This window comes from Somniosus microcephalus, chromosome 10 (genome assembly GCF_052327205.1).
Source record: "Somniosus microcephalus isolate GS21.2 chromosome 10, FLI_Smic_1.0, whole genome shotgun sequence".
NCBI lineage: Eukaryota > Metazoa > Chordata > Chondrichthyes > Squaliformes > Somniosidae > Somniosus > Somniosus microcephalus.
In genome coordinates, this window is record NC_140996.1 from 175,396,374 (window position 1) to 175,422,252 (window position 25,879).

The window sequence follows — 25,879 nt, forward strand, 5'->3', positions numbered from 1 at the left end:
CCCTTTAGCCACGCATTCATCTGTTCTATCTTCCTATTCCTATACTCACTAGCACGTGGCACCGGGAGTAATCCAGAGACTACAACCTTTGAGGTCCTGCTCTTTAACCTTCTACCTAGCTCCCTAAATTCTTGCTGCAGGACCTCATCCCTCTTTTTACCTATGTCGTTGGGGGCGGGCTTGGAGGCGTGCGGGGGTTAAAATCGCAAAAACTGGCGGGCGGGCGGGCGGGTGGGACCCCCCCCTCCCACCCTGGTTCCCGACTCCGAGCAATTTTAACTCAGGCGTGTCTGATGGTCCCGACTCCATCCGCATCCAACAGGCAGGACTGGTCGTTAAGGCCCTTAAAAACCACTAAAAGGCCTCTATAATCATTTTTTAAAAGGCCCTTGCAAATTTAACCCTTTTCCCACATGAAACACGCCTGGTGGGAAACACGAATGTGAAACCTGGCGGGAGCACTATTGGATTGCTGACTATCAACTTTTAAAGAGGAGATTTGATCAGCCATCATTTGCAGGTGGCAGGACTTAGTGGTCTCAGGTCTGGGGCAACTTTTAGAAGGCATAACCACACCAGTGTGATCTCCTGGGAAACCCCTCTCGCCACCTTCACTCAGCGTGTCCTCAACGGAGGCATATACCACAAGCATGGGAGCCATTTATTTCCTTCCCATCTGGGCATTAGAGGAGCTCGAGCACCAGCCGCGGCACCAGCAGAACCAGGAACAACAGCAGCACCAGCAACAGCAGCAGCAGCAGGAGCGCCAGGCTGCTGCTCACCCACCTGAGGCTGTACAGACCAGAAGGGGCCAGCGCCTGGAAGCCCGTCGGCGCAGGAGATACCCCCCAAACAGGGTCTACAGACTCCTCCGACACCTCCTCCTACCTCCACCTGGACCATGACCCCACTACCGAACATCAAACCACCGTTTCCAAGACTGTCACTGACCTCATCTCCTCTGGAGATCTTCCCCCCGCTGCCACCAACCTCATAGTTCCCCAACCCCGCACAGCCCGCTTCTACCTCCTTCCCAAGATCCACAAACAGGACTGCCCTGGTAGACCCATCGTTTCAGCCTGTTCTTGCCCTACGGAACTTATCTTTTCCTATCTTGACTCTATCTTTTCTCCCCTTGTCCAGTCTCTTCCCACCTACATCCGTGACTCTTCGGACGCCCTCCGCCACTTTAACAGTTTCCAGTTTCCTGGCCCCAACCGCTTCCTTTTCACCATGGACGTACAATCCCTCTACACCTCCATCCCCCACCCGGATGGCCTGAGGGCACTCCGCTTCTTCCTTGAACAGAGGCCCGACCAGTCCCCATCCACCACGACCCTCCTCCACCTGGCTGAACTTGTTCTCACATTGAACAACTTCTCCTTTAACTCCACTCATTTCCTCCAAATCAAAGGTGTTGCCATGGGTACCCGCATGGGTCCTAGCTATGCCTGCCTTTTCGTGGGCTATGTGGAACAATCTTTGTTCCAGTCCTACTCTGGTCCCCTCCCTCACCTCTTTTTCCGATACATTGATGACTGTATCGGTGCCGTTTCCTGCTCTCGCCCCGAACTTGACAATTTCATTCACTTTGCCTCCAATTTCCACCCTTCCCTCACCTTCACATGGTCCATCTCTGACTCTTCCATTCCCTTCCTCGACTTCTCCGTCTCCATCTCTGGGGATAGGTTATCGACCAATATTTACTACAAGCCCACTGACTCCCACAGCTACCTGGACTACACTTCCTCCCACCCCGCTTCCTGTAAGGACTCTATTCCATTCTCCCAGTTTCTCCGCCTCCGCCGTATCTGCTCCGACGATGCCACCTTCCACACCAGTGCTTCAGACATGTCTTCCTTTTTCCGCAACCGAGGATTCACCTCTACCGTGGTTGACACTGCCCTCGACCGTGTCAGTTCTATCTCCCGCACCTCTGCCCTCACCCCTGCCCCTCCCTCCCGGAACCACGATAGGGTTCCCCTTGTCCTCACCTTTCACCCCACCAGCCTCCACATTCAACGGATCATCCTCCGGCATTTCCGCTACCTCCAAAGTGATCCCACCACCAAACGTATCTTCCCCTCCCCTCCCCTTTCAGCATTCCGCAGGGACCGCTCTCTCCGAGACACCCTAGTCCACTCCTCTATCACCCCAAACAGCCCTTCCCCTTCGCCTGGCACCTTCCCGTGCAAGCGGAGGAGATGTAACACCTGCCCCTATACCTCCCCCCTCCCCACTGTCCAGGGCCCCAAACACCCCTTCCAGGTGAAACAGCGATTTACTTGTACTTCTCGCAATCTAGTATACTGTATTCGCTGCTCACGATGCGGTCTCCTGCACATTGGGGAGACCAAACGCAGATTGGGTGACCGCTTTGCGGAACACCTCCGTTCAGTCCGTAAGGGTGACCCCGAGCTTCCGGTCGCCTGTCATTTCAATTCACCTCTCCATTCCCACTCGGACCTCACCGTCCTTGGCCTCTTGTATTGTTCCACGGAAGCTCAACGTAAACTCGAGGGACAGCACCTCATCTTCCGATTAGGCACTCTGCAGCCTTCCGGTCTCAATATCGAGTTCAACAATTTCAGATCATAACCTCGGCCCCTATTTCATTTTTACTTATATTTTTCCACTCCTTTCCTCCCCCCCCCTCTTTCCTTTTGTTTCTCTCTCACACCTGGCAGCTATCTTTTGCCCTGCCAGTACACTTTACACCTAATCCCAGCCTATTACCATCTCGTCTAGCTTCTAATCTCTTTTACTTCTTTTGGTTCTTTTATTCTTTTGTCCGATCGCAGCCCTGCCTTCGATCCAGTTCCTTTTCTCTCCAGTTTTGAAGAAGGGTCAAACCCGAAACGTCAACTCAAATTTCTCTCCACGGATGTTGCCTGACCTGCTGAGTTTTTCCAGCATTTTCTGTTGTTATTTCGGATTTCCAACATCTGCAGTATTTTGCTATCCCTCTACAGACGCAGGGTCAGCTATCTCAACATGTCTGAGCAGCAGTGCCAAAGGTGGCTCCGACTTTCGCGAGAGGTAGTGACTGACATCTGTGCAATGATACAGCAAGCCCTGGAGCCCAGAGGACCAAGTGGACACTCCTTACCAGTGGCCGTCAAAGTCACCACCGCACTCAACTTTTTTGCCTCAGGCTCATTCCAGGGATCAGCAGCAGACATCAGCAGCATCTCCCAGGCGGCCGCACACACTTGCATCACGCAGGTAACCGATGCCCTCTTTGCCCTCGCGCACAATCACATCCATTTCACCAAGGATCGAGCAAGTGTCACAGCGCGAGCGGTTGGATTAGCTCATCTGGCAGGTTTCCAAGGATGCAGGGCCTCGTTGACTGCACACATGTGGCCCTTAGGGCACCCCATCACAATCCAGGTGTTTTTGTCAACCGCAAGGGCTTCCACTCCCTTAACGTTCAGCTGGTGTGTGACCACAAGAAGGAAATTTTGCATGTTTGTACCATGTACCCTGGCAGTTGCCATGACTCCTTCATACTGCGCCAGTCTAGTGTGCCTCCGCTATTGAGTCTGCCAGACCAATTTAACGGATGGCTACTTGGAGACAAGGGCTATCCCCTGAGGGCGTGGCTAATGACGCCACTGAGGAGACCATCCAATGAAGCTGAGGAGAGCTACAACTCCAGCCACATGTCCACCAGAGCCATAATCGAGCAAACCATTGGTTTGCTGAAGATGCGCTTCAGATGCCTGGATAGATCCGATGGAGCCCTGCAGTACTCAGCAGCCAGGGTCTCCAGAATCGTTCTGGTTTGCTGTGCAGTTCACAACATGGCACAGCGTCGTGGCTTGCAGATTCCTGAGGACCAATTGGCTCCTCACATATCCTCCTCAGATGAGGAGGAGGAGGGCGAAAACGAACATCCTGCAGAGGCCCATCAACCAGCGGCAGCATTACGTGAGAACATTGCTGCCCGGGATGCAAGGAATGCACTCATTCTGGCCAGATTTGCTTAGCCTAGTCAATGAAACAATTTTTCCTCGCAGCTTCTTACCAGAGCATTGACAATGGCCAAGAACCAGAGGATTCCTAGCACTCTGACCACCATACTGACGGTTGCAAGTATTCCTAAGGCCTCAACGTGGAAGTCCCAATAGCAAAATGACAGATGCCACAACTGCAACATTTGCCATCAGAATTTTTATGTACAATTACGACGTGATGGCATTTTTACACCAAACACAAAATTCCACCCAAGTGACTACCCTTGTGACTACTTGTGCTTTATCTTCCTCTTACGCGTGCTCCTACGTAGTGCTTCCCCTGTGGCTTCAGCAGATGTGGAGGCCCCTTGCTCACTTTCCTGCTGCTCCTGTCTCGACACCTTTGGCGGGCGTCCTCTGGGGTTGTGAGCCTGTGAGGGCTCGTCAACAGTCTGCTGCTCCTGCGGCTGTGCAGGGGTTGAGTTGTCTATCTCAATTGGGTGTGGACTCTGGTGGGGCTCTGACCGAGGGCTCTGCAGTGGCATGAAAGTGTGAACACTTGGAGCGGAGCCCCCACTTCCTTGAGGTATGCCACCAACCTCCCTCTCATGGGTCAGGTCCCCCTCAGCGCCTGCAAGTAGCTGGAGAGCACCTTGCTGCACATCAGGGGGTCCATGGGGACCCGTATCTGCAATGGCAGTCCTACTCAGGAGGACTTCCATGAAGGTCTGGTTTCTCTGTTCAATAGATGCCCATCGCTCCTCAAGAGATGTCATTCTATTCCGAACAATGGCCGCATTTTCCATACCCTGGCAACTAAGCTCCTCCATGGCCATAGCCCTCCTCTCCTCTACCGTATCCATCCTCTCCTCTACGGTAGCCAGCCTTACCACGGAGGTAGCAATCGTTTCCACGGAGGTAGCCATCCTTTCCGTGGTGATGCGTTCATGCGCCAATGACTCCACAAAGGCTCTGCTCATGTTCGCTATGGACTCCTCCATTCACTCCACACTCACAGCGACCCTAGAGACAAAACCTGCCAGAGATTCCTGCATCTGTGCCTGGAGTTCCATCACATCTGATCTTATGGATGGACCCAGAGGCAGAGGGTCGACATGCTGCTGAGCCGAGCTGGCAGAGTCCTGCACCCTCCGACTAGGACTCTCCACTGCTGTGCCTGTCTCTACAATCTGCTGATGCTCACTTGTGAGCTGTGATACACCAGGTGACAACACTACTCTATGTCCCGAAAATCCCACCGAGGTGTGACTGTCTGTGCTGGTGCTGGGTGCGCTGAATTCTGGTGAAGCTGCACCCTCAGAGGTCGCAGCTTCCTCTGAGGAGTCTGGCTACTCAGCCTCTTTTTCCTGGCTAGGGGGGACGGATGCTTGTGATGGTCCTGTGGGGGAGTAAAGGAAAGAGTCAGAGATGTGATGCAAAGGCTACATGCACATAGCTTTTTGCAGATGCTCATAAGTGCATCTGTTACAGCTTCACAATCATTATCAGCGACTCATGCAATGTCAAAGAGATGGGAAACTTTTCTGTCACCAGCTTGCTGTGTTGCACCCGTCTGTCCGTCCCCCACGCGCGAATCATCTTCAATGCCCATGATTTCCAGGACGGCCTCCTCCCAGGGGGTCAGGTGGGCTATTGAGGCTGTCCCTCCTCCTGTCCTGGCTCGCTCTCTTTTGTTGTGAGCTCCCTTTTCTTGCAATGAGGGAGACAAGTGGAGGGTGAGTGAGAATGAAGGAGTGAGTGTAGAGATTGCATAGCATAGATACTTAAGAGACAAAGATGGAGTGAGGTTGCAAGACCAAGGGCCCTCCCTGTGTGTTGTCAGTTGTGTTCAAAGCATCAGAGTGATAGGGAGTGTGAGGGCTGCATGGTTGAATAGTTATGTGAATGTGAGCATAGAGAGGGAATGGGTAAGGGTGCATGGATGTCAGTGTCAAGTGGGATGTGGAGGAAGAGATTGCTAAAGCTGAGTGCTGGTGAGGAAAGGCAATGGGGATCAGGTTGAGGGTGATGGGAAATTCATGCTCACTTTTCCAATGCACTGAAGGTCATGAAATCTTTTCCTGCACTGTGTCCACGTTCTGCGGGTGACTCCCAAGGAGTTGACCTCCTCAGCCACCTGCATCCACACTGCCTTGGTCTGAGTGGGAGGCATCTTCCTCCCTGATGAAGGGAAGAACACCTTCCTGTTGGCCCTAGCCCCATCCACTAATGCCTGCAGTGCCACCTCGTCAAAGCGAGGAGCTGATCTGGCCCTCCCGCTTGTCATTTTTGCTGCAGCTCCCTCACACTGCACAGTCAAGAAGCTTGGCAGTCTGCAGAATAAGCAAGGCTTGCTGTGGACCTTAAATGCAGCAGCAATGATGACGTCATCGGAGGGGACTTTCAGTCATGAAAAACCCATTTGCAAAGGCTTCCCACACGTTGGAAATCAATTGGCCAATTAAGTTAAAATTGCATCAATCTCCCACATCCATTTAGATTCGTGTGGGAAACGTGAAATTCGGATAACACGACACCAGCCCGCACCTGAGTTAAAATCCAGCCCACAGAGTACAAAATCCAGGAGGTTATGCTAAGCATAAATAAAACACTAGTTCTGCCCCAACTGGAGTATTGTGTCCAATTCTGGGCACCACACTTTAGGAAGGATTTGAAGGCTTTGGAAGAGTACAAAAGAGATTTACTAGAATGGTTCCAGAGATGAGGGATTACAGTTTACGTGGATAGACTAGAGAAGCTGGGGTTGTTCTCCTTGGAGCAGAGAAGACTAAGAGGAAATTTGATTGAGGTGTTTAAAATCATGAAGGTTTTAGATAGAGTAAATAAAGTAAAACTGTTTCCAATGGCTGAAGGCTCGATAATCAGAGGACACAGATTTAATGTGATTGGCAAAAGAACCAGAGGCGACATGAGGAAAAGCTTTTTTTACACGAGTGGTTATGATTTGGAATGCACTGTCTGATAGGGTTGTGTAAATAGATTCAATTGTAGCCTTCAAAAGGGAATTGGATAAATACTTGAAAGAGAAAAAATTGCAGGGATATGGGTAAAGAGCCGGGAGTGGGACTAACAGGATTGCTCTACGAAAGAGCCGGTGCAGACTCGATGGGTCGAATGGCCTCCTTCTGTACGTTATTCTATGATTTTATGAATGTTAATCTGACAAATTAGAAACTTATTAAAAGCATAGTACCACATTGTTATAGGAGTAAGGCATTTGATAAAGTGCCACATAATAGGCTTGCCAGCAAAGTTGAAGCCCATGGAATAAAATGGACAGTGGCTGCATGGATACAAAATTGGCTAAGTGACAGGAAACAGAGGGTCATGGTGAATGGTTGTTTTTCCAGACTGGAGGAAGGTATACAATGGTGTTCCCCAGGGGTCAGTTCTAGCGCCACTGCTTGTTTTGATATATATTTATGACTTGGACTTGGGTGTACAAGGCACAATTTCAAAATGTGCAGATGACACAAATCTTTGAAGTATAGTTAACAGTGAGAAGGATAGTGATAGACTTTAAGAGGTCATAGACAGGCTGGTGGAATGGGCGGACACGTGGCAGATGAAATTTAACGCAGAAAAGTGCGAAGTGATACATTTTGGTAGGAAGAACAAGGAGAGGCAATATAAACTAACGGGTACAATTCTAAAGGGGTTGCAGGAACAGAGAGACCTGGGGGTATATGTGTACAAATCATTGAAGCAGGGCAGGTTGAGAAAGCAGTTAAAAAAGCTTATGAGATTCTGGGCTTCATAAATAGAGGCGTAGCGTACAAAAGCAAGGAAGTTATGATGAACCTTTATAAAACACTGGTCCGACCTCAACTGGAGTATTGTGTCCAATTCTGGACACCGCACTTTAGGAAGGATGTGAAGGCCTTAGAGAGGGTGCAGAAAAGAATTACAAGAATGGTTCCAGGGATGAGGGACTTCAGTTATGTGGATAGACTAGAGAAGCTGAGGTTGTTCTCCTTAGAGCAGAGAAGGTGGACAGGAGATTTGATAGAAGTGTTCAAAATCATGAGGGTTCTAGACAAAGTAGATAGAGAGAAACTGTTCCCATTGGCTGAAGGGTTGAGAACCAGAGGACACAGATTTAAGGTGATTGGCAGAAGAATCAAAGGTGACAGGAGGAAAAACTTTTTACACAGCGTGTGGTTAGGGTCTGGAATGCACTGCCTGAGAGGGTGGTGGAGGCAGATTCAATCGTGGCTTTCAAAAGGGAATTGGATAAGTGCCTGAAGGAAAAAATTTTGCAGGGCTACGGGGAGAGGGCAGGGGAATGAGACTAGCTGAAGTGCTCTTGCAGAGAGTCGGCACAGGCTCAACGGGCTTCTATGATTCTACAATTCTGTAAGTCTATCCCTCCCCCCTCCATGTAGTGGAAAGTATTTCCAATACAAACACAGCTTAGATATAGCTGAATGGACAGCACATTATGAATGTATTGAGCATGGGGTGAGTGAAGATAGGCGCTTATCACTATTCACCACTGGGAAAGAAGCATTAAAGCAGGGCACTTTGTAAATCCAGTCCTTGTTATCTGTGATGGGGTATAAGTGAGAGGCTGATTTGCAGCATAACTATCATGCAGTTACAAGCAGCATACATTATCTCGGCTTTATTATCGTAGGAGTTACAATGATGGAGACGACTGTGTTCTGAAGTTGCTTTATTGTAGTTGTGGTACATGGTACATCAGCTGACAGAGCTACACGGCTCCAAATTCAGAAGCAATACTATAACCATTCTTCAAAAATGCATTTCTTATCACAGCAGCCTGTGCACAATCTATCAGCTGCTAGTAAACATCACACCATAGTCTTGCAGTAACAGTTCTGTCAAATATACACAACAGCAAAATCAACTCAGACAGTATGTGCTACATGTGAGCATGGTACAGTACAATGTACCTAAATGGTACTAAAGTTGCTGTTGAATGTCAAACAATATATGGCGGTTAACTTGCTACACAGTCCTGTCTGTGTTTCAATATCCCGAGTACTGAGTGCATACTTCTGCTTAAAGTCAGACACATGCACTAACACAGTTGTGACAGTGACACTCTAAAATCCTAACCCCAGAGAATAAAAGTGAGCAAAGTACAACAAATAATTAGTGTACATAAAACACCCGTCTGTTTCAAACATCGCTACGTGTAGAAAACTCGCACAGATAGTATAAGTGTTCTTAGAAACCAGTGAAGTGTCACTTTTATAGAACATTGTGCTTAGTAAGAGATGATGGCTAACTCTGCCTCAGTTTCTCTTTGTTTAAGGAAAAAAATGTTACTAAAAAACAGAATTTTTTTCCTCGGAGGGAATGTAACAATAGGACTAGATCGGTAAAAGCTGACAGCTGACACATATGCATGAAACACTATGCATGGGACCCCACAAGGTAGTGAGTGAGAATTAACTTAAATGGCCTATGCCTGTCCCTGTGTCCAATATTGTAATGCTGGAAAATGTGTTCAGCATGGTGTATAGAAGAAGCTATTGTTTTCAACAGAATAAAATGCTAATCATCTGTTTTTTTTGAATGCTGGAACAATAGTCAAAGTCGAAAAAAAGAACACAAACAACATAATATTGGCACTGATTTTAACTTGAGGTGGATTCCCCGCTCAGGCCTGAGTTAAAATTACAGTCGGGTCTCAATGATGTCATCGGGCTGCAGCATGCATATGTAAAGAAGGACCCTGTTGGCTCCGGGCACATGTCCTTGCTGCCTGCTCAGGAGAGCAGGTTAAAATTGCAGATGTTGCAATCGTGGTGGCTTTCAGACCGGTAAGAGCCAAGGGCGATTTTAACTGCCCGCCCGCCAGATCTCTGCTGAGCAAGTAGGGCTAAAATCACCCCCATAAATAGTTCTAAACATTTCCAGTACTGAAATGTATTTCAAGTCAATGAACTAGGATGCCAAATAAAATTGCTAATTCATATATAAAACTAAAAAAATAAAAAGCAGATCCTGTTATCACATTCAGTATGAACACAATGACAACCAAGTTAACCCATCTCTTTAATAAATCCTAGAAATATGAGAAAGTAGTAAACAAAATACACGTAACACATTAAAAATATAAAAGTGTTCTGCAGACCAGCACCTCTACCATTTGTTCGCTCATAAAATACAGTAATATAAAATTAGAACTGAAAATACATTAAAACACACCTCATCTGCATAATGAATGGCAGAAACTGACTATGAAAATGTCATGCAAAGTAGTCAAATATATATCTGTCCATTAGGCCTCATTGTTGATTTAGTGAATAAAGTGTTTTTGGACTATTAAGGTCAGGAAGTACTCAAATACTTTGAACAACAAAAATATTGCACAATGATGCACGTATAAAATGAATTTTTGTTTTCATTACACAGTTTAATTGAACTTTCTGGTTTTAAACCTGTAATAGTTTGCTAGCATTTCATTAATTCTGTAAAACTATGGTGTGAAACATATTGTTATATAGTCCAATGTTTGGACCGAGCTCGTATTTGTGAATACTTACAGAATGTGTAGTGTGTGTAGTGTCAAGACTTGTATTGTATATATTTGGCAAAAACCTGTTTGCATAATAACAGCCATTGGGAGTTCAGCTGCAAGCATTACAGAAAATTTAATCTTAACCCTCTCCCTTCCCCCCAAAGGAGCATGGTTAAGCAACCTCTTGGATTAATCTAGTGCAAGTAACTATAACCTGTTACATGTATTTAAGGCATTAAAACTATGGAAGGTAAGCTCGCCCGTATTTATATCAGGAACAGTAGCTCAATTCCAGCAGCAATACATGTTTCAGCTTTACCCTGGACCGCAGTGCTCCAGCTGATGAAGGTACATCAAACATCACAAGGTTTCACCACTGTTACAATCATACAATGCATGGAAAGGCTTATTTCAATCATGCTTTGCCAATTGCATTGGGACATATATTTATTTTGTTAAAAACGAAATTTAAAGTGGAAATGTTGACTTTTATGAAGAACCTCTCTCAAGACAAATAACAATTACTGTACTTGAAAAAGTATACCCGCAAATCAAATTGTATGTATGTGCAGGTTTCCAAAAAGGGTTTTACTCAAATGCCATAGTGCACAGGAAAAATGCAATAGTCAGAGAAACTATTTGGGGGTTAAGTCACTGAAGTAATGTTATCATTAGTCTGAGCAGATGGTAATGGCAGCACTCTGATCATTTACCTAAATTGGGCTGAACATGATATAGCTCTGTACCAAAAAACTATTTTCTCTTGCTGAATCAGACTTAATTTATTTAGGATCTTCTTTATGTATGGCTTATAATTGAACATTTTGACCTTAATGAAATTATATTTATATAATATGTGGAGCATTCAACCGATGGTAGAAAACAATCTCCTGCATCAAAGCCATACAGAGGACAGTTCTGTATCTAGGTGACTTATCAGATAATCTAATTTTTTCAAGATACTTTGCATGATAAAAGCAATCTTTTGCAATTTCTTTTCTTACAGCAGTTCCATATGTACAGCTTGCAGAAAGCAAACTAACTAACTAGTATTGTTTGGTGCATATGTAAAAGAAAACGGCCTAGAAATTCAGTTGGCTGCGCCAGCTGTTAGCGCCTTAGGAGGAGTAGATCTCGAGCGCTAGGCGCTTAGCGCCCGGGCGCAGCGCGATCTGCGCCTCGCCCCAACTTCAGTAGACATTTAGCGCCGGCGCAAAGTCATTGCGCGCGCTCATCTGTGCGCGCAGATCACGACGTCATTTCGTCGTGCAACGCCCTTTGTGCGCCCAGAACCGGAACTTCACTCGCGCTGCCCCATTGTGCGCCTGGCAGCCCTAGCGACTGTTGAGTCGAACGGTGCTCAGCCGATGCGGGCCGCGGGGAGCGCAAATTAAAGGGCACTCCTGCAGTAGAAAAGGCAGCCGTTTTGCAACACTCCTTCTTTGGGAGGAGGAGGAGGAGGAGAAGAAGAAGAAGAAGAAGAAGACCGGTACCACATACCAAACGGATGGAGAGAAGCCCTCCCCAAAAACACAAATACACTAGTCTCGGCCTTTCAAAAAAACAAATCCACCCTCCCCCTTTAAGAGCTCCCCGGAGCCAGAGTGTCTGCCGGCAATCAGCAGCTCGCCGCACCTGCCCTGCGCCCAACTTCCGGTGTTAGCGCCCCGGGCTGCCGGCTTAGCGCCTAATGATAGTCGTGCATCGCCTGTTTTAGCGCAGCAGCAACCTCTTAGGGCGATGCAACTGAATATCGGCGAAGGGGGCTCGACTTTGCGCTGGGCGCAAACTTTAGCGGCCGCCTGACTTTACCGCCCCAAAAGTGGCTATACTGAATTTCTAGGCCAACATATTTTCTCCATTTCAAAAACACATTAGGCTCAGAATCACTGCAATGAGTGCTGTGCTGTAGAGGAAATGCAGCGTATTGCTTTACTCATACTACATAATCAATCTTAAGATGCCCATTTATATTACTGGGAATTACATATTTCTGGCTGGAGATCTGTGTCTGAGTTTTGCTTTCAAATGTTGTCACTTTTATTTTATTAAACAAAAATAATTTAACTAGGCTAAATGAACATTCGTAAGTGCTACGGTTAAAGAAGGAAAAAATGTTCTTCTCGATCTTTTATCCCAGGTAACAAAATGCTTTTGTTTGCATTAATTGTTGGGAGCAGATAGAAGTGTGATTACAATTAACTATTTTCCTGATTAGTGTTCATGTATTTGCTAATTTCACTGAGTACGATCTTGTAGTTTTTGCTGAATGAAGTTTTCAAGTTTTATGATGATCCGAGCAGTGCATTCCATCACTCTCATTGCAACTTCAGTCGTGAATTTATCATTTGGAATCAGGGGAAAAGGGAGGAGATCTGGATACCGGGTCCTCAATCCATCTACACCATATGCTTCCAGAGTATTTACATCAGTTGCAAGTCCTACCAGACTTTGGCTGTATTCCTCCACTTTCTGTGCAAGTGCAGTCGGTTTGACATCTTTGTCAGACTTTCCTTTAACTGCATATTCAGCTGCTATCAAAGCGAGCTTTGCTGCTAAGTAGCACTTGAAACACACCCACTCATTGGCATTTTTATGCAGGTCGTTCCTAGCTGCAGAGAAGTTTGCCCGAGCTTGTCTGAGCCATCTTCGTGCCTCTATAGGATTGCCCACAGTTTTGAAGGTTGGAGGTACAAAGAATCGTGAAGAGTGTGATGATCCTGAAGCTGAAGCAAACCTCCCTTTAAAATGCTGTCTGTCGGATTTATGGCTTGTTGCTTCTTGGTTCCATGAAGTATAAAATCTCTGAAATGAAAATTTTTCTGATTGGAACCGAGCAGATGAAGAGGAATAGGTTCTTCTCGATGCTCTGTCTGTGCTAAAATCAGAACCTCCTATACCTTGTTTTTCTAGCCTGTTGATTTCATTTTGCAGATGCTTGAAGACTTCTGTTGCTATCTCCAGATTCTCTGCATTTTTATCGGGATGCCACTTGAGGTATAACCGTCGTATAATCTTCTTCCTTTCAGGCTCAGGAAGCCTCCATGCCTGCTCTAACACTGCTGTGACCTCTCGAAGAATTTCAGGCAAAGCATGCAGCTTAATCTTCTTTGGAGACTGGTGCTTTGAAGTTGACGCTCTGTGGCTTTCCCTTCCAGGAAAATGGGGAGGAAATGTCCTGGGACCTGGCGAAAGGCATTCTGTGGGACTTGTAGGAGTGGTGGGAGTACTATCTCTTCCTTGGGAACTTTCATCAGGTCTCGAAAATTTGTACAGATCAAGGGAACTTACAATTTTATATTCACTGTAGCCAATATCAATTTGGAAATACTTTCCCAGAAAGCTAGAATGCTCAGCTCCTTCCCTTTCTACTTCTTGTACAATAATGGCATAAGTATAAGTTGGCTGGTATGATCCATATATATCACCACCTTCAGCATCGACAAGATACCCAACATATTCTCCTGGGTAGAATACATTCATAGGATCCATAAGGAGCAAGTAATGGATTTCGGCTGGTATAGGTGTACCTGGCAGAGGCAGTTCAAGTTTTGAAGGCTCAGTAGAAGAATCATACTTAACTCCTAAATTGTCCAATTTTTCATTGATCCTATAGATATCATTGCAGCCAAGCATGGCTATCAGGTAGGAGGTATCTAAAATCAAGTTGTCAGTAGCAGTTTTAAGGGTCATCGCTAGGGCTAAAAGAAAATTAATATCCTTGCTCTCTGCATGCTGGATGTACAGATGTATCACTGCATTTCCATATCTCTTCAGGAATGCTAATGTTTCACTCTTACTGTGAGGGATTGGGCTACATCCTTTTACTCGAAGGCTTGTCTGCAGTTTCTCAAAACAAGAAACTTTCAAACCCTCACGCAAGACCTTGCAGAGTCGATTGGCTTTTTCTTCATTCGCCAGATAGGCATTGTCATTTTCATGCTTCATAATCCGAATGAGGCCTGTGGTGAACTGTTCAGAAGAGAGCAGCAACTGAAGACGACCCTGTAGTGAACATAGTGCTCCAAACTGACACATTTTTGGTGTTTCTTCATCCAGGATCTCTTCCAAGATTCCGCTAAGTAGCCTTGGTCTCAATTTTGAAGGAAGTAGCATGATCAGCTTTGTATGAAAAGCATGGTCTTTACCCAGGTAACACTGGCTGAGATCCACAAGCATTAGAACACCCACATTACCTTGCATTCGGCTCTTATAATGTGGTGCATCATCAAAAACCAGTATATTTGACTTTGTTAATCTCCCATCATGGCTTGGAAGGTAAAGGCCTAATTCTCGAACATTGTCAAGATCAATTCTGACCTTTAGCGGCTCATTCTGAAGGCTCTTAAATAGTCCAGAAACGGCCCTTTTGACAGTTCGCATTTCATTTGGCTCCAGCTGTTTCCCTTCAGATATTTTAAATATACGTCCTAGTACCTCAACATACTGTTTTGTTGAAACAATATCTTCTGTACCCAAAAGTTTAAACAATTGGTGGAAGGTGCCAAGTTCTAGAGGCAATTTGTACAGGTACGGTTTAAAATCAGACTCATTCTCAAGATTTATTACAACCTCTTCAGGCTTAAGTAGTTTCCAGCCATCTTCAACCATAACAAATGCAACACCTCGGAGATGGAAACGGAAGTCTATTTTTTCTGCATTCAGAAATTCATAAGTACTCCTTAAGACTTTGACTCTTGTTTTTATCATATCATCTTCTGGAGATGCAATGTTGCAGATGTTTTTGCAGTTACTAATGACTTTGTCTGGTGGAGGGTCCAGACTGACATTTAGCATTGCCAGAACTTCCTCTACTTGTTCCTGGTTTCCAAGTTTGCTGTCTTCTTGCTCCTTAATACTTGAAGGTGTTGCCTTTTCTGGGAGAATTGGACATGATGTCCACAATAATTGCAGAACATCAGCCTGCTTGAATTTGGGATTGACCTGAGCCCCACTGAAACGTATTAGAGGGAGAATCCCATTTAGTTCTTGAAATTGAGGATGAAGCTTCAAGAGTTCTGCTGGAGCACGTTCTGGATAGATGAATGGAATCACTGAAAGGTCCTTAAGAAAGTTTCCAGAAAACAGGTCTGTCCTCTCTTGAAATATATGATTTAACAGGACATCAACCTTGCTCTGCATTGTTTCTTTGGACCAATTCTCTGCTTGCGCTCGAGCTCCAGCCTCCTTAGCAAACTGTAACAACTGTTGCTGGGAGACGGTGTACTTCAATCCTATGTTTCGAAAGAATGTTATCCACGATGTAAGGAATGCAGCACGGTTCTTAGGTTTTTCAACATGTTCCAGTTTCCGAAAAAACTCTTGAGAAATGAAAGCATTTTCTGGCAGCATAACTTCAAAAACATTCTCTGTTCTGTCGTAAAAATTCTTTGCCGGCTTTAGGCGGTTGAACGAGTCTGGAATAATTGCAAGACCTTCAAGTTTTTCAAACAGTTGCTGTCTGATTACTGTACCTTCGTCCAGGTTGGAAAGTTTCTTCTTCAGATGTACCAGGTGTTCAATCTTTGCTGCACTGGACAGGTTATCGAACTTTGGCAGCAAGTGCTTCAAATATACCTCAAGATCATCTACAGGAATACAATCAAGGAAAGCATACAAGTCCTTCAGATGGGGATTGTCTGCAAGAAATGCAAAGGAAGTGGACAGTGCCCATCTGTCTATTTCAGCTAGAGGAATGCTCTTTGTTAGAACAAAGCATGACCCATATTTCAAAATACTGATGTAGTTACCATTAATCGCCTTATAGCAAGGCAGAGACTTCAGAATCTTACTGTCATCTTGGCCCGTCAGTTGATTCAAGTTGCTACTGAAGTATATCAGAAGTGATTCAAAGTCATTGTCAGATAGGTAGTTTGTCCTTAGTGTTGATGTTCGGATCATGTAATCGAGAGCCTTCAGAATGCTACCAGGACTCTCAATATTTGCCAAGTGCAAAGCCAGCTGCGAGACTAAAATGTTCTCTTTAGAGCAAATTTTACTCAATGCTAGTTGAATACAGCCTGCTTTCATCAGTGTATTGACAACTTTGTCATTTTGGCCATTTGGGTAGATAGAGACATACATCAAACTGAGAGGTACTAGAACATCACTCTCTGGTACTAGCATCCTGTTGCTGGAAATGGTGAATTTTGTACCAGGCAGCAAAGCCCAGTCTTTTAACACCTCAGTGGTAGTTTCAAATGTTGGTGTAATCTCTGCCTCGCCTTCCTTAACAGAAATTGCATCACTAATGAAATGCCAGCAGTTTTTCAACCAGGATTCACTTCCAAAATTGTCTTTCCATTTCACAACAGATCTTGTTCTGTAATCTCTAGGCAGCACAAAAGGCAGCAGCTCAGCAAAACTGCTTATATCAAAAACCTTTGCAACACCACAATTGAGCAGGATGTTATTGTACTTCAAATAAAGTGTGTTCATGAATAGTTCTTTACGGGGTGGAATCAACTCATGGTAGGTCGTCAGAAACTTTGGGCGTTTTTCATCAAAAACTTGCAGAACATTATCTAGAGTAATGAGAAGAGGGAGCCCTTCCACTCGAATTTCATTCTCTTCTGAATCTTTGAAGCAGTAGTCAACCAGAAGTTTCAAGTTGTGAAATAGCTTTAGGGTACTCTGGTGTAATCGACATGGCAACTTTCCAAGGTGGCAGCTTGAATCAGGAGATGTAAACGAGTTCAAGAACTCTCGGACATCAGCAGGTGTTACATAGTGCACTGGAATTCCTGATTCCTGAAAACAGTGGTAAATGTTGGAAGTTTCATCGGAGCTGTAAACTAAGTTAAATCCTATGTCAAGTAGCAGATTTTTGAGCCTGTAAACATTTTCGGCAATGGTTTTCCGTACTGCAATATTGTATTCTGTACTTTTCATATGCTGCAGTTCATCTTGGAGCAAATTTTCAAAGAATGATCTGTTTCTGTTAGCTGTAGATGTATTCACCCAGCTAATAAAAATTGTAGGCTGTAGTTCTCCACTGTCTGCATTTGGTATCCGGACTATTGGTAGAAGACGCTTGAGATCATCATGAAGGCAGCAATAGACAGATCTCACAAGGCAGTACCAATCTGGCTGTATGTCAAGTTTGTTAGCAGCGAAGAAGGTCATAAATTTTTTCACTGAATCCTTCAAAACATGATTGGGTGTATTTTGCAAGACTGTTATTGTTGGGTCAGAACCTAGAAAGTAGCGCTTCCGTATCTGTACCAGCAGCTCCACATAGGCTGGAGCAATCAACGTAGTCATGAGGTTATTGTTCCAATCACTACGCACTCCAACACCATTGTCATCCCGCCACAAATTTCTCCTGGCTGAATCCAAAGCAAAGTGTCCATTTACATGGACAGGTAATCCTGTTTCCAATGACAATGGCAGAAAGCAGAAAGCTCTATGAGGCTTTTTGTAGTTATGGCTGATGCAGGCAGCAACTCCTCCTCGAGGGAAAAGTGTTATGTCTTCATTTTTATGAGCTGATATAACAGTCTTTGAAACTTTCTCAATATCTGAGAAACCTGATCTGTTACAGACTAACCAGGTTGTAAGGTTGCCTTCAGAATCTTCAATGTCCATAGCGTAAGTAATCTGTTGAACTGGTATCTGGCTAAGTTGCTTCCTTTTATTTACACTATCAAGTACAGATGCGTGGAACTGCTTCCGTTTCAACCTGTCACCATCCGTAATTTTTGCTTTCACAGAATATAGAACATTCAGATTCCCAGTTGTCTTTTCAATATCACAAATGGAAATCTTCTCCATGTGATTTAAAAACATTAGAAGTTCAGCTCCGTCACTACGCAGTTTGTCCAAAAGATTCTGGACCATCTGATCTGACACGGGAACTTGACAGATTTCAGATATTTTGGACATCTCAGCATTTCTTACTGGAAACCTAAACATAGTAGCATTTTCAAGTTTGAAAAGGTTGCCTAGAAATGGGTTCAGTACATCTGTAAATTGAGTTCTGAAGTCTGAATCTAAATCTCTAAACATGCGCCCAGGGCTGACATTGGTAGATCCTGGAGCATACCTTGCATGGGGATCAAATATGCAGAGTACATCATTGTCAGAAATAAATGCAGGGCAGTCTGTTATATGATACACAGAATTGAATCCTATTCCATATTGCCCAGTCTTACCCGGATTCCCTTCCTTTGTTCCTCTTCCAAGGTTCTGAATTCCTCTAATATCATCTTCTGTGAATGGTTGGTTGTTGTACACACAAATTGCAGGACCTTGAAGGGGTGCCCACTTTTCATCAAAGATTCGATCTCCTGGATGCTCTCTAGGGTCAAAGATAAAGTAGATTTCTGTGGCTTTTGCATCATCTGCATTTTGAAGTAGCTCCTTCAGCATTTCTTTCTCAGAAGGATAAGCATTGAGAATGCTCTTAATCCTGCTGGTTAGCTTCTCTTTCTGTCCAAACTCACTGCCAAGGGTGTTAAAACAAATATTGGATGCATAGCGCTCCAGAGCTTTGTGACGTTTTGGCAGCGCTCCAAGTTTAACAGCTACCTCTCTTGGTATATCAGGATGGCAGTATTTCACAGTCTTATCGCTCACTCTTATCCAAGGACAATCATTGTAACACAGAGATTTAGCTGGAACAAGGAACCTCTCACTATCTGGTAATAGAAGGGTTCCATATTTTCTCTTGCAGTAGTCTCGATTTTTCTCCCTAATGAGACCCCAGACGCCTTCACTGACGATTCTTCGGCAAAGCTGAAAATTACTCTCATTTAGAGGATCCCGGTCACATTCAGTTTTTAGAACTTGAAGGACGGATGCAAAGTCTTCAACTGTGAATGAGGATTGCACTCCCAGCTTTTCAAAGAATTCACGGAAATTGTTTCTGTACTTATTTGGAAGCTGGTACAGGTAAGGGGTTGCATCAAAATTCAGGTGGAACGCAACCTTCGCTGACTCAACATAGGTGTTTTCAACCAGAACAAAATTAAAATTCTGAAGTTCCTCATTGATCTGTAACTTTGCAGCTTCATTCTTCAGCATAGCCTCATGAAGATATTTGTAACAAGCATTTGTGATGCTCTCTTGGCACAGAGTAATACCATCAAAGGAGGTAGCTACTTTCTTCAACTGATTTAACACTACAAGAATGGGTGGCTTCTTTAGCAACCCAAACATATCTTTAACAGCTGAAGATAGGGCACCGCATCCTTTACTGGGAGGATTTTCATTTAAAATAGGATGCAGGAGACAAACTACATCCTGGTTCTCAAGTGCATAAACCTCCTTCGCTGGAAACATGGTTTCAGGCTGAAAATCATTTCCTTTCCAATGCAATGAGAAACCAGGAGGCTTTTTGAGAAAAGGAAGGAAAGGTATAGACTGAAATTTCTCAGCAAAGTCTTTGGCTCTGTGATCCCGAAACTTTAGTTTCTCATCAATTAAACTCAGTATGATGCTGCTGCGGAGGCAAGCTGCTGCATGATCACTTTTATTCAGCACTGCCACAGACTCTGCACGTTCTAGTAAATCCTCCCATGAAATGTCGTCCTTAATCATGCCAAGTTGCACAAGCTTTACTAAACGGACTGGGTTCAGGTAGTCTTGTGTAGTTCCATAAGGGAATCGCCCATCACTTATCTCATATAGCTTAGCAACTCGACCTTCTGGATGGATAAGCCTTGAAGGAACAGATAACTGTTGGTGCTCTCCTGAGGATGGCACGCAATGGGTAACACGTAGAAGCCCTGAAAGCTCCAATACCTTTTCATCAAGAACATAAAGCATCAATGGATCTCGTAGTTCTGCCTCAATCTCTTCAATGTACGGAAAAAATGCCTCTGTAAAAAACTTCTTCTCAGAAAATGTGTTTTCCAGTAATATATTCTTACATCCTGCCTCTTCAAAACCAGCTCTAACCCAAGATGGAAGCTCCACAGCACACAATGGTTGAGGCTCAGCCTTCTTGAGAAACTGCAAGAGAATCTTGAAAGCCACAGGCCCAACCACTGGTCTATGAAGCAAAGCATCATCCAAAAATCTTATGTTATTGATTGAAACCCAGGAAGTTCCATCTGAGAACACCTCTGTCAGCTTGTTTCCTCTTCCTTTGGCAATATCCTCATAAAGGCCTTGCCACACCATAGCAAAGTCATCATGAACCAAAGTAATATCAGGCCACAGGGTGTAATAGTTGTAATCAACAAGTTCTGCATTAACAGCCATGTCTCGTAGCACAGCGAGTGTTTCTAAATATGCCTGAACTATCACATGTCTCATAAATATGGTGTTCCACCTCCCCTTTGTGTCTGTTTTCCAGATTTCTTTTCGATTGGAGGAAACTGCAAAGCAGCCATTGATATGCACTGGTAATCCAGTTTTGATTCTCAAAGGCAAGTAACAGAACACTTCTCCATAAGCACTACCATTTGTCTTAATGCTCCATTTGTTGCCTTCCGTTTCAGATAGCAAAACACTGACAGCACCACAAGGGACTAGTCCTAATCTTCTCCCACTTTCTTGCAGTGAAAATATCAGTGCTTCTTCAGTATCCATGCATGAACATATAAGCCAAGTAGTGGATTCGGTCACTTTTTGTGGTACCTCTTCATTTACCTTTCTGCTCTGTGCCAACTTGGCTGAAACCTCAAAGAAAGGTGTAGTTTCATCTTCTGGACCTCTGAATAGCGGTGACTGAAGATCCACAATCCTTCTGAATACCTGAAGAAATTCATCTACCACAATTTGCACTATGCAGGCACATCTAGGTGCTTCAGAAGGAAGCTGTCTCGCACTAGCAAGTATTTTCATCAGTTTTGCGGCCTCCTTTAAGATGTTCATTGGTGTTGTCACAGCTTTTGACGAACAGACAATTTTCTTGATGGCAATGATGGTTTGTGCCAAGCTAGGATCAGGTTCATCTGATTTTAGGTATTTTAAGAACATGGTGCTCACATTCTGAGAGAAGAGAATGAGCCTGTGGCCACACAGGCTAAACTCATCCACAAGAGAATAGATATCTGCTGTATTGTAGGAAACACTACTAATTTCACTGACTGATGCCTCCTCCTCCATTCTGAAAGGAAGTCTGAAAAGTGTTCCCAAATAGCAAAAGGGCTTTTCAGTGACCAGTGGTAAGTCACAACCGAAAACATTCACAAATGGCCTGAACTGATTGGGGAACTTTCTTAACCTCTTCTGGTGTTTGTTCCAATTGATCTTTATCCCAGGATTTGTTTTGTCACGAATATGCTTTCCCAAATGATTAATATTTGGATCAAACATTATCATAAATTCACGGCTCAAAATTATAGGGATGTCTGTGATGTGGTAAACAGAGTTGAAACCAAGTCCAAATTTCCCAACTTTGTCAACCTCACTCCTCTTCAATGATCCACCTAGTCTGGTTATGTTTACAAAGTCAGCATCTGTGAAATCAGAGTTGTTGAATGACCATAGTGCAGGCCCATGGCACACTGCCATACCAGGATCGAGGAGGTTTTCTCGGATATCTGCATTTCTTCGCATGTCAATCAGGAAGCTACATTCGGTTCCCTCAGCATCATCTGCATTTTGGAGCAGCTCCTTAAAGATGTCTGCAACTGATGGGTATTCTTCAAGAATGTTTCTGATTCGTACTGTGAGTGGCTCTCTTTGTCCAGATTGCTCAAAGCCCAGGTTCTCTGGGTTAATGAGCCTGGTACTAAGGCATGGCACTTGTAGTGCTTGAGCCATTTTCATAGGGATGTCCTCATGTACCAAGTAGATGGGTTCTAAGGAATCATCAAGCAAGTCATTGAGATCATCTATTTTGATGTCACAGTAGCTACAATTCTGAATGGGTTCCATTACCAATCTGTGGTCTTTGCTATTATGAATAGGTATTGGAGTATCAAGATTAACTGTGATCTGATTGCCATATAGCCATCTTAAGATGTTCAGCACCAGAAGTAGGTGTTGTTTACTTTCCTGTTCACTGATTTCATCATCACTTTTTTGTTTGATACTCTTGATAATACTGAAGATGTGCTCAGTATTTACTTCTTCTAGTGCTCCAAAGAACGTAAACAGCTTGTGATATTTTGCCATGGTTTTCGGAAGGATATGTAGGTATGGCTCTAGATCAAGATCTTGGACTGGTTTTATAGCTACATGTCCGGGAACAGAAAAGACCTTACCTGTCCACACCCAGGGAAACGTCAGTGATCTGAAGCCTTCTTTATCTTTCTCCAGATGTCCCTGCATGTAGTCATAAATATCAAGCAAGAAATGTTGAAACTGGTACCATTCATCATTATTGAAATCCTTGGAAGTATGCCAATCAACAACATTCTTCAAGTGCCCTAAAACCCTATTCAAACTGGGCTCTGCAGAAAAACCTAACAATTTTCTAACTTCAGAAGAGATGTTCTCCACAAGAGGCACTGCAGAGCCCACCAATACAGCATCAGATAAATCTCGCATTTCACATGCCTTGTGAAAATTTAATATGTCTCCTTTCCAAGCAAGGGACTGAGGGTAATTCAGAGGACGTTTCTTGCAAACAGGAACCCACTTTAACTTTTGCATTATTGTCTTTGCTTCAGTTGAAAGTAATAAACTGTTTTGTCTGTGAAGAATCGCAAGTAAAGTTTTAGCTTTTCTGATGACCAGATCTTGCTGGACTTTGCTACTGCTCTGCAGCACTTCAATTCTTTTGGCCACTTGTATGACTTCTTTTTCAGTTAACCGATCTTCATTCTTTAAGCCTATTTGTCTCAGAGCATGTAAGACATCTGGAGTTGAGGTGAAACTATCTGGTGGAAATAATGCTTTTTCATCAGCATAGAACAAGTGCTGTAATGTTTCTATTTCAGGATCAAACAATTCGTTGGCTGACATTAATCGTCCCTGAGAAGTAGAAATAAATTTCAAGGACTTCAGCCATTCTACAAACAAAGCATTTTCATCTTTGAGGAAAGCTAAATTGATGAGAATCCAAATCACAATATCTGTGACGTCCTTATTAGAATAAAAGCCTTTTTCAATGTCTTGTAGTATAATCTTTAGGCAGTCTGCACTTTTTAATTGTTCAATTTTCAGTAAGGTAACTAACCGAATAGAAGCTTCATCACTGCAATTTATTACAGGAATGGACATCCGTATGTCTGGTGGAAGTTTTGCAGTGTGATGCAAGACTTTACTTCCTCTTAATGCTATAAAACTTCGGCTACTTTTCTCAGAAGATGGTTCAACTTTGTTAAAGATCATCAATTCCTGAAGAATTTTCTTGTCTCGCTCATTTACTTCTGGCAAACTAGCTAAGAAACATCTCAATGCAACCTTGTGTGTTGGAGGTAGTAACATAACCTGACTGGAAATCTTTTGTGGTGTTGCCTTATCTAGGATCTGCAACACGGTGCTAGGCAGAGGAGAATGGATGTATTTTTTCATAAGAGGGTGCTGCAAACATGGGTCCAGTTCTTTAATGACAACTCCGCCGAGTTTCTCAATGGTGTCTGGTAAAAACGCGGGAAGTTGGGTTTCATTTTCAGATTCCATGATTATGGGAGATGGAGTTCGGATACGTAAAAGCTTGACTGTGGTTTGGGTTTCGTCTAAAGGCATCTTAGGGATCAGTGGCAATTCCTCAAACAGAGTCAGGTCTTCAGGGAAGTTATGATACAGATATCTCCATACAGTAGTCAGCCATGACATAGGTGGGTGCTTCCTCTCTCGGCTCCTTGGTGACCACTGCACCATCATCTCTCTACCAGGCCAGCAAGTGTTCGCCAGTTCTTTAATAAGACGTGCAGAACGGTCAGAGGTCATCAACTGCAGTTGTGTACAGAGTCGACCTGTATGTTAATAGCAGTAAAAACAAAAGAGTTAAAAGTGCAATTCACTATTAACTGACAAAGCAGTTAAGTTAAACATAAAATCCTAGAAATTGCTGCTGGCTTTATAAGTGCAACAATACATTCCAGTTTTACCGCATTAAATGGGGTAGAAAAGGTGCCACAGATACATTAAACAATACATAGATATCATTATATTTTAAATTATGGAACAACCTGTAAAATGCATTTACAAAATAAAATCTCAAACATGGAGAAAATGATGCACAGAAATAGGGGCACTATTAAGCCGATTAACATATCTATATTTTTTCCAAAAGATTTGTGCAAGCTCTTTCCTTCCTTCTCCTCAATGCTTTACTCATTCATTCTTTGGAAGGTTTCATATCTCTGTGGACTTGATAAGGTACAAACATGTTCTAAGATGCTGTAAATCATAAAATTATTCCATTTCTATTCCTAAATTTCCTCCAGGCAACATTTTAAAAAGGCTTCTTCATAAACTGCAGCTATTTGTATGAGATTGCAGATCACCTGTAACAAATCTCAAAACGGAATTTAATAGTTCAGTGGAAATCCAACAAGCAATTTATTTGTTAATGAATTACATAGGATATACGGCACAGCAACAGACCATTCAGTCCAACCAGTCCATGCCGCCGTTTATGCTCCACTCGAGCCTCCTCCCGTCTTTCCTCATCTAAATCTATCGGCATAACCCTCTATTCCCGTCTCCCTCATATGCTTGTCTAGCCGCCCCTTAAATGCATCTACACTATTTGCTTCAATCACTCCCTGTGGTAGCGAGTTCCACATTCTCACCACTCTTTGGGTAAAGGAAAGAGAGAAATGCAATATTCATGTTAATAACATACAATCTCAGGCTGTGTTACACTGGAGAAAGACTCAAACTCTGCAATGGCCACTTGAAATGCTCCTTTAAATATATCAAAGTATTTTGCTAAACACTGGTAGACTCAACTCACCTCTTCCCATCGCTGCGTGCTTCCATATATATACACTAATATACTTCTGATACATTTATATAGTTTGTGAGTTATTAATTATAGATGCGTTATAGATATATATACACACCGAGCTGTGAATATGGAGCCAATCAACCTACTCAAAAATTAAATGAATAACGTCCTGAATCAAAGTTGATCAAAGAGGAACAGGTTTGATATAAAGATATCATAGAGATGCAAGCAAAGTTGCTAGTGGAAAACAAGGGTTGGTGATTAATAGTAGTTCTTATTGAACAGTCAGAATCCTTCAGCAGAACTACTCTGCCGATTCCCTTCATGATTTTAGAAACTTGGACAATTCCCACCACCTGAGCTCCATGAGAATAAATTTAACTCAATTAGCTTCTCTTAATGAAGAGCTGATCTAAGGCTCTATACTAAATCGTTGCCTTTCTCTGAACCTTTCCCAATGTCTTTATTTCTTTTCTTAAGTACATTGAACCATCCTAGGCACGACCGTCCAAATGAGGTCTTACCAATGCTTTATATAGTGTCAATTAAATTTCCTTGTCTTTTATAAGTTTGAATATGTTTGTATACCTGTAAGGGGCCAGCTGTATT

At 43.7% G+C, this 25,879-nt stretch overlaps 1 protein-coding gene across 2 annotated transcripts in view; it reads right to left on the reverse strand.

Moving 5' to 3' along the window:
• Positions 1-8,638: 8,638 nt before the first annotated feature.
• sacs (sacsin molecular chaperone) overlaps positions 8,639-25,879 on the reverse strand; it is a 159,717-nt gene continuing 142,476 nt past the window's right edge. For both annotated transcript variants that reach the window (XM_085999194.1, XM_085999195.1), the window contains exon 10: positions 8,639-24,290. In XM_085999194.1, coding sequence (XP_085855320.1) covers positions 12,712-24,290 — 11,579 coding nt within the window. In that variant the 3' untranslated portion in view covers positions 8,639-12,711. The remainder of the gene's footprint in view (positions 24,291-25,879) is intronic.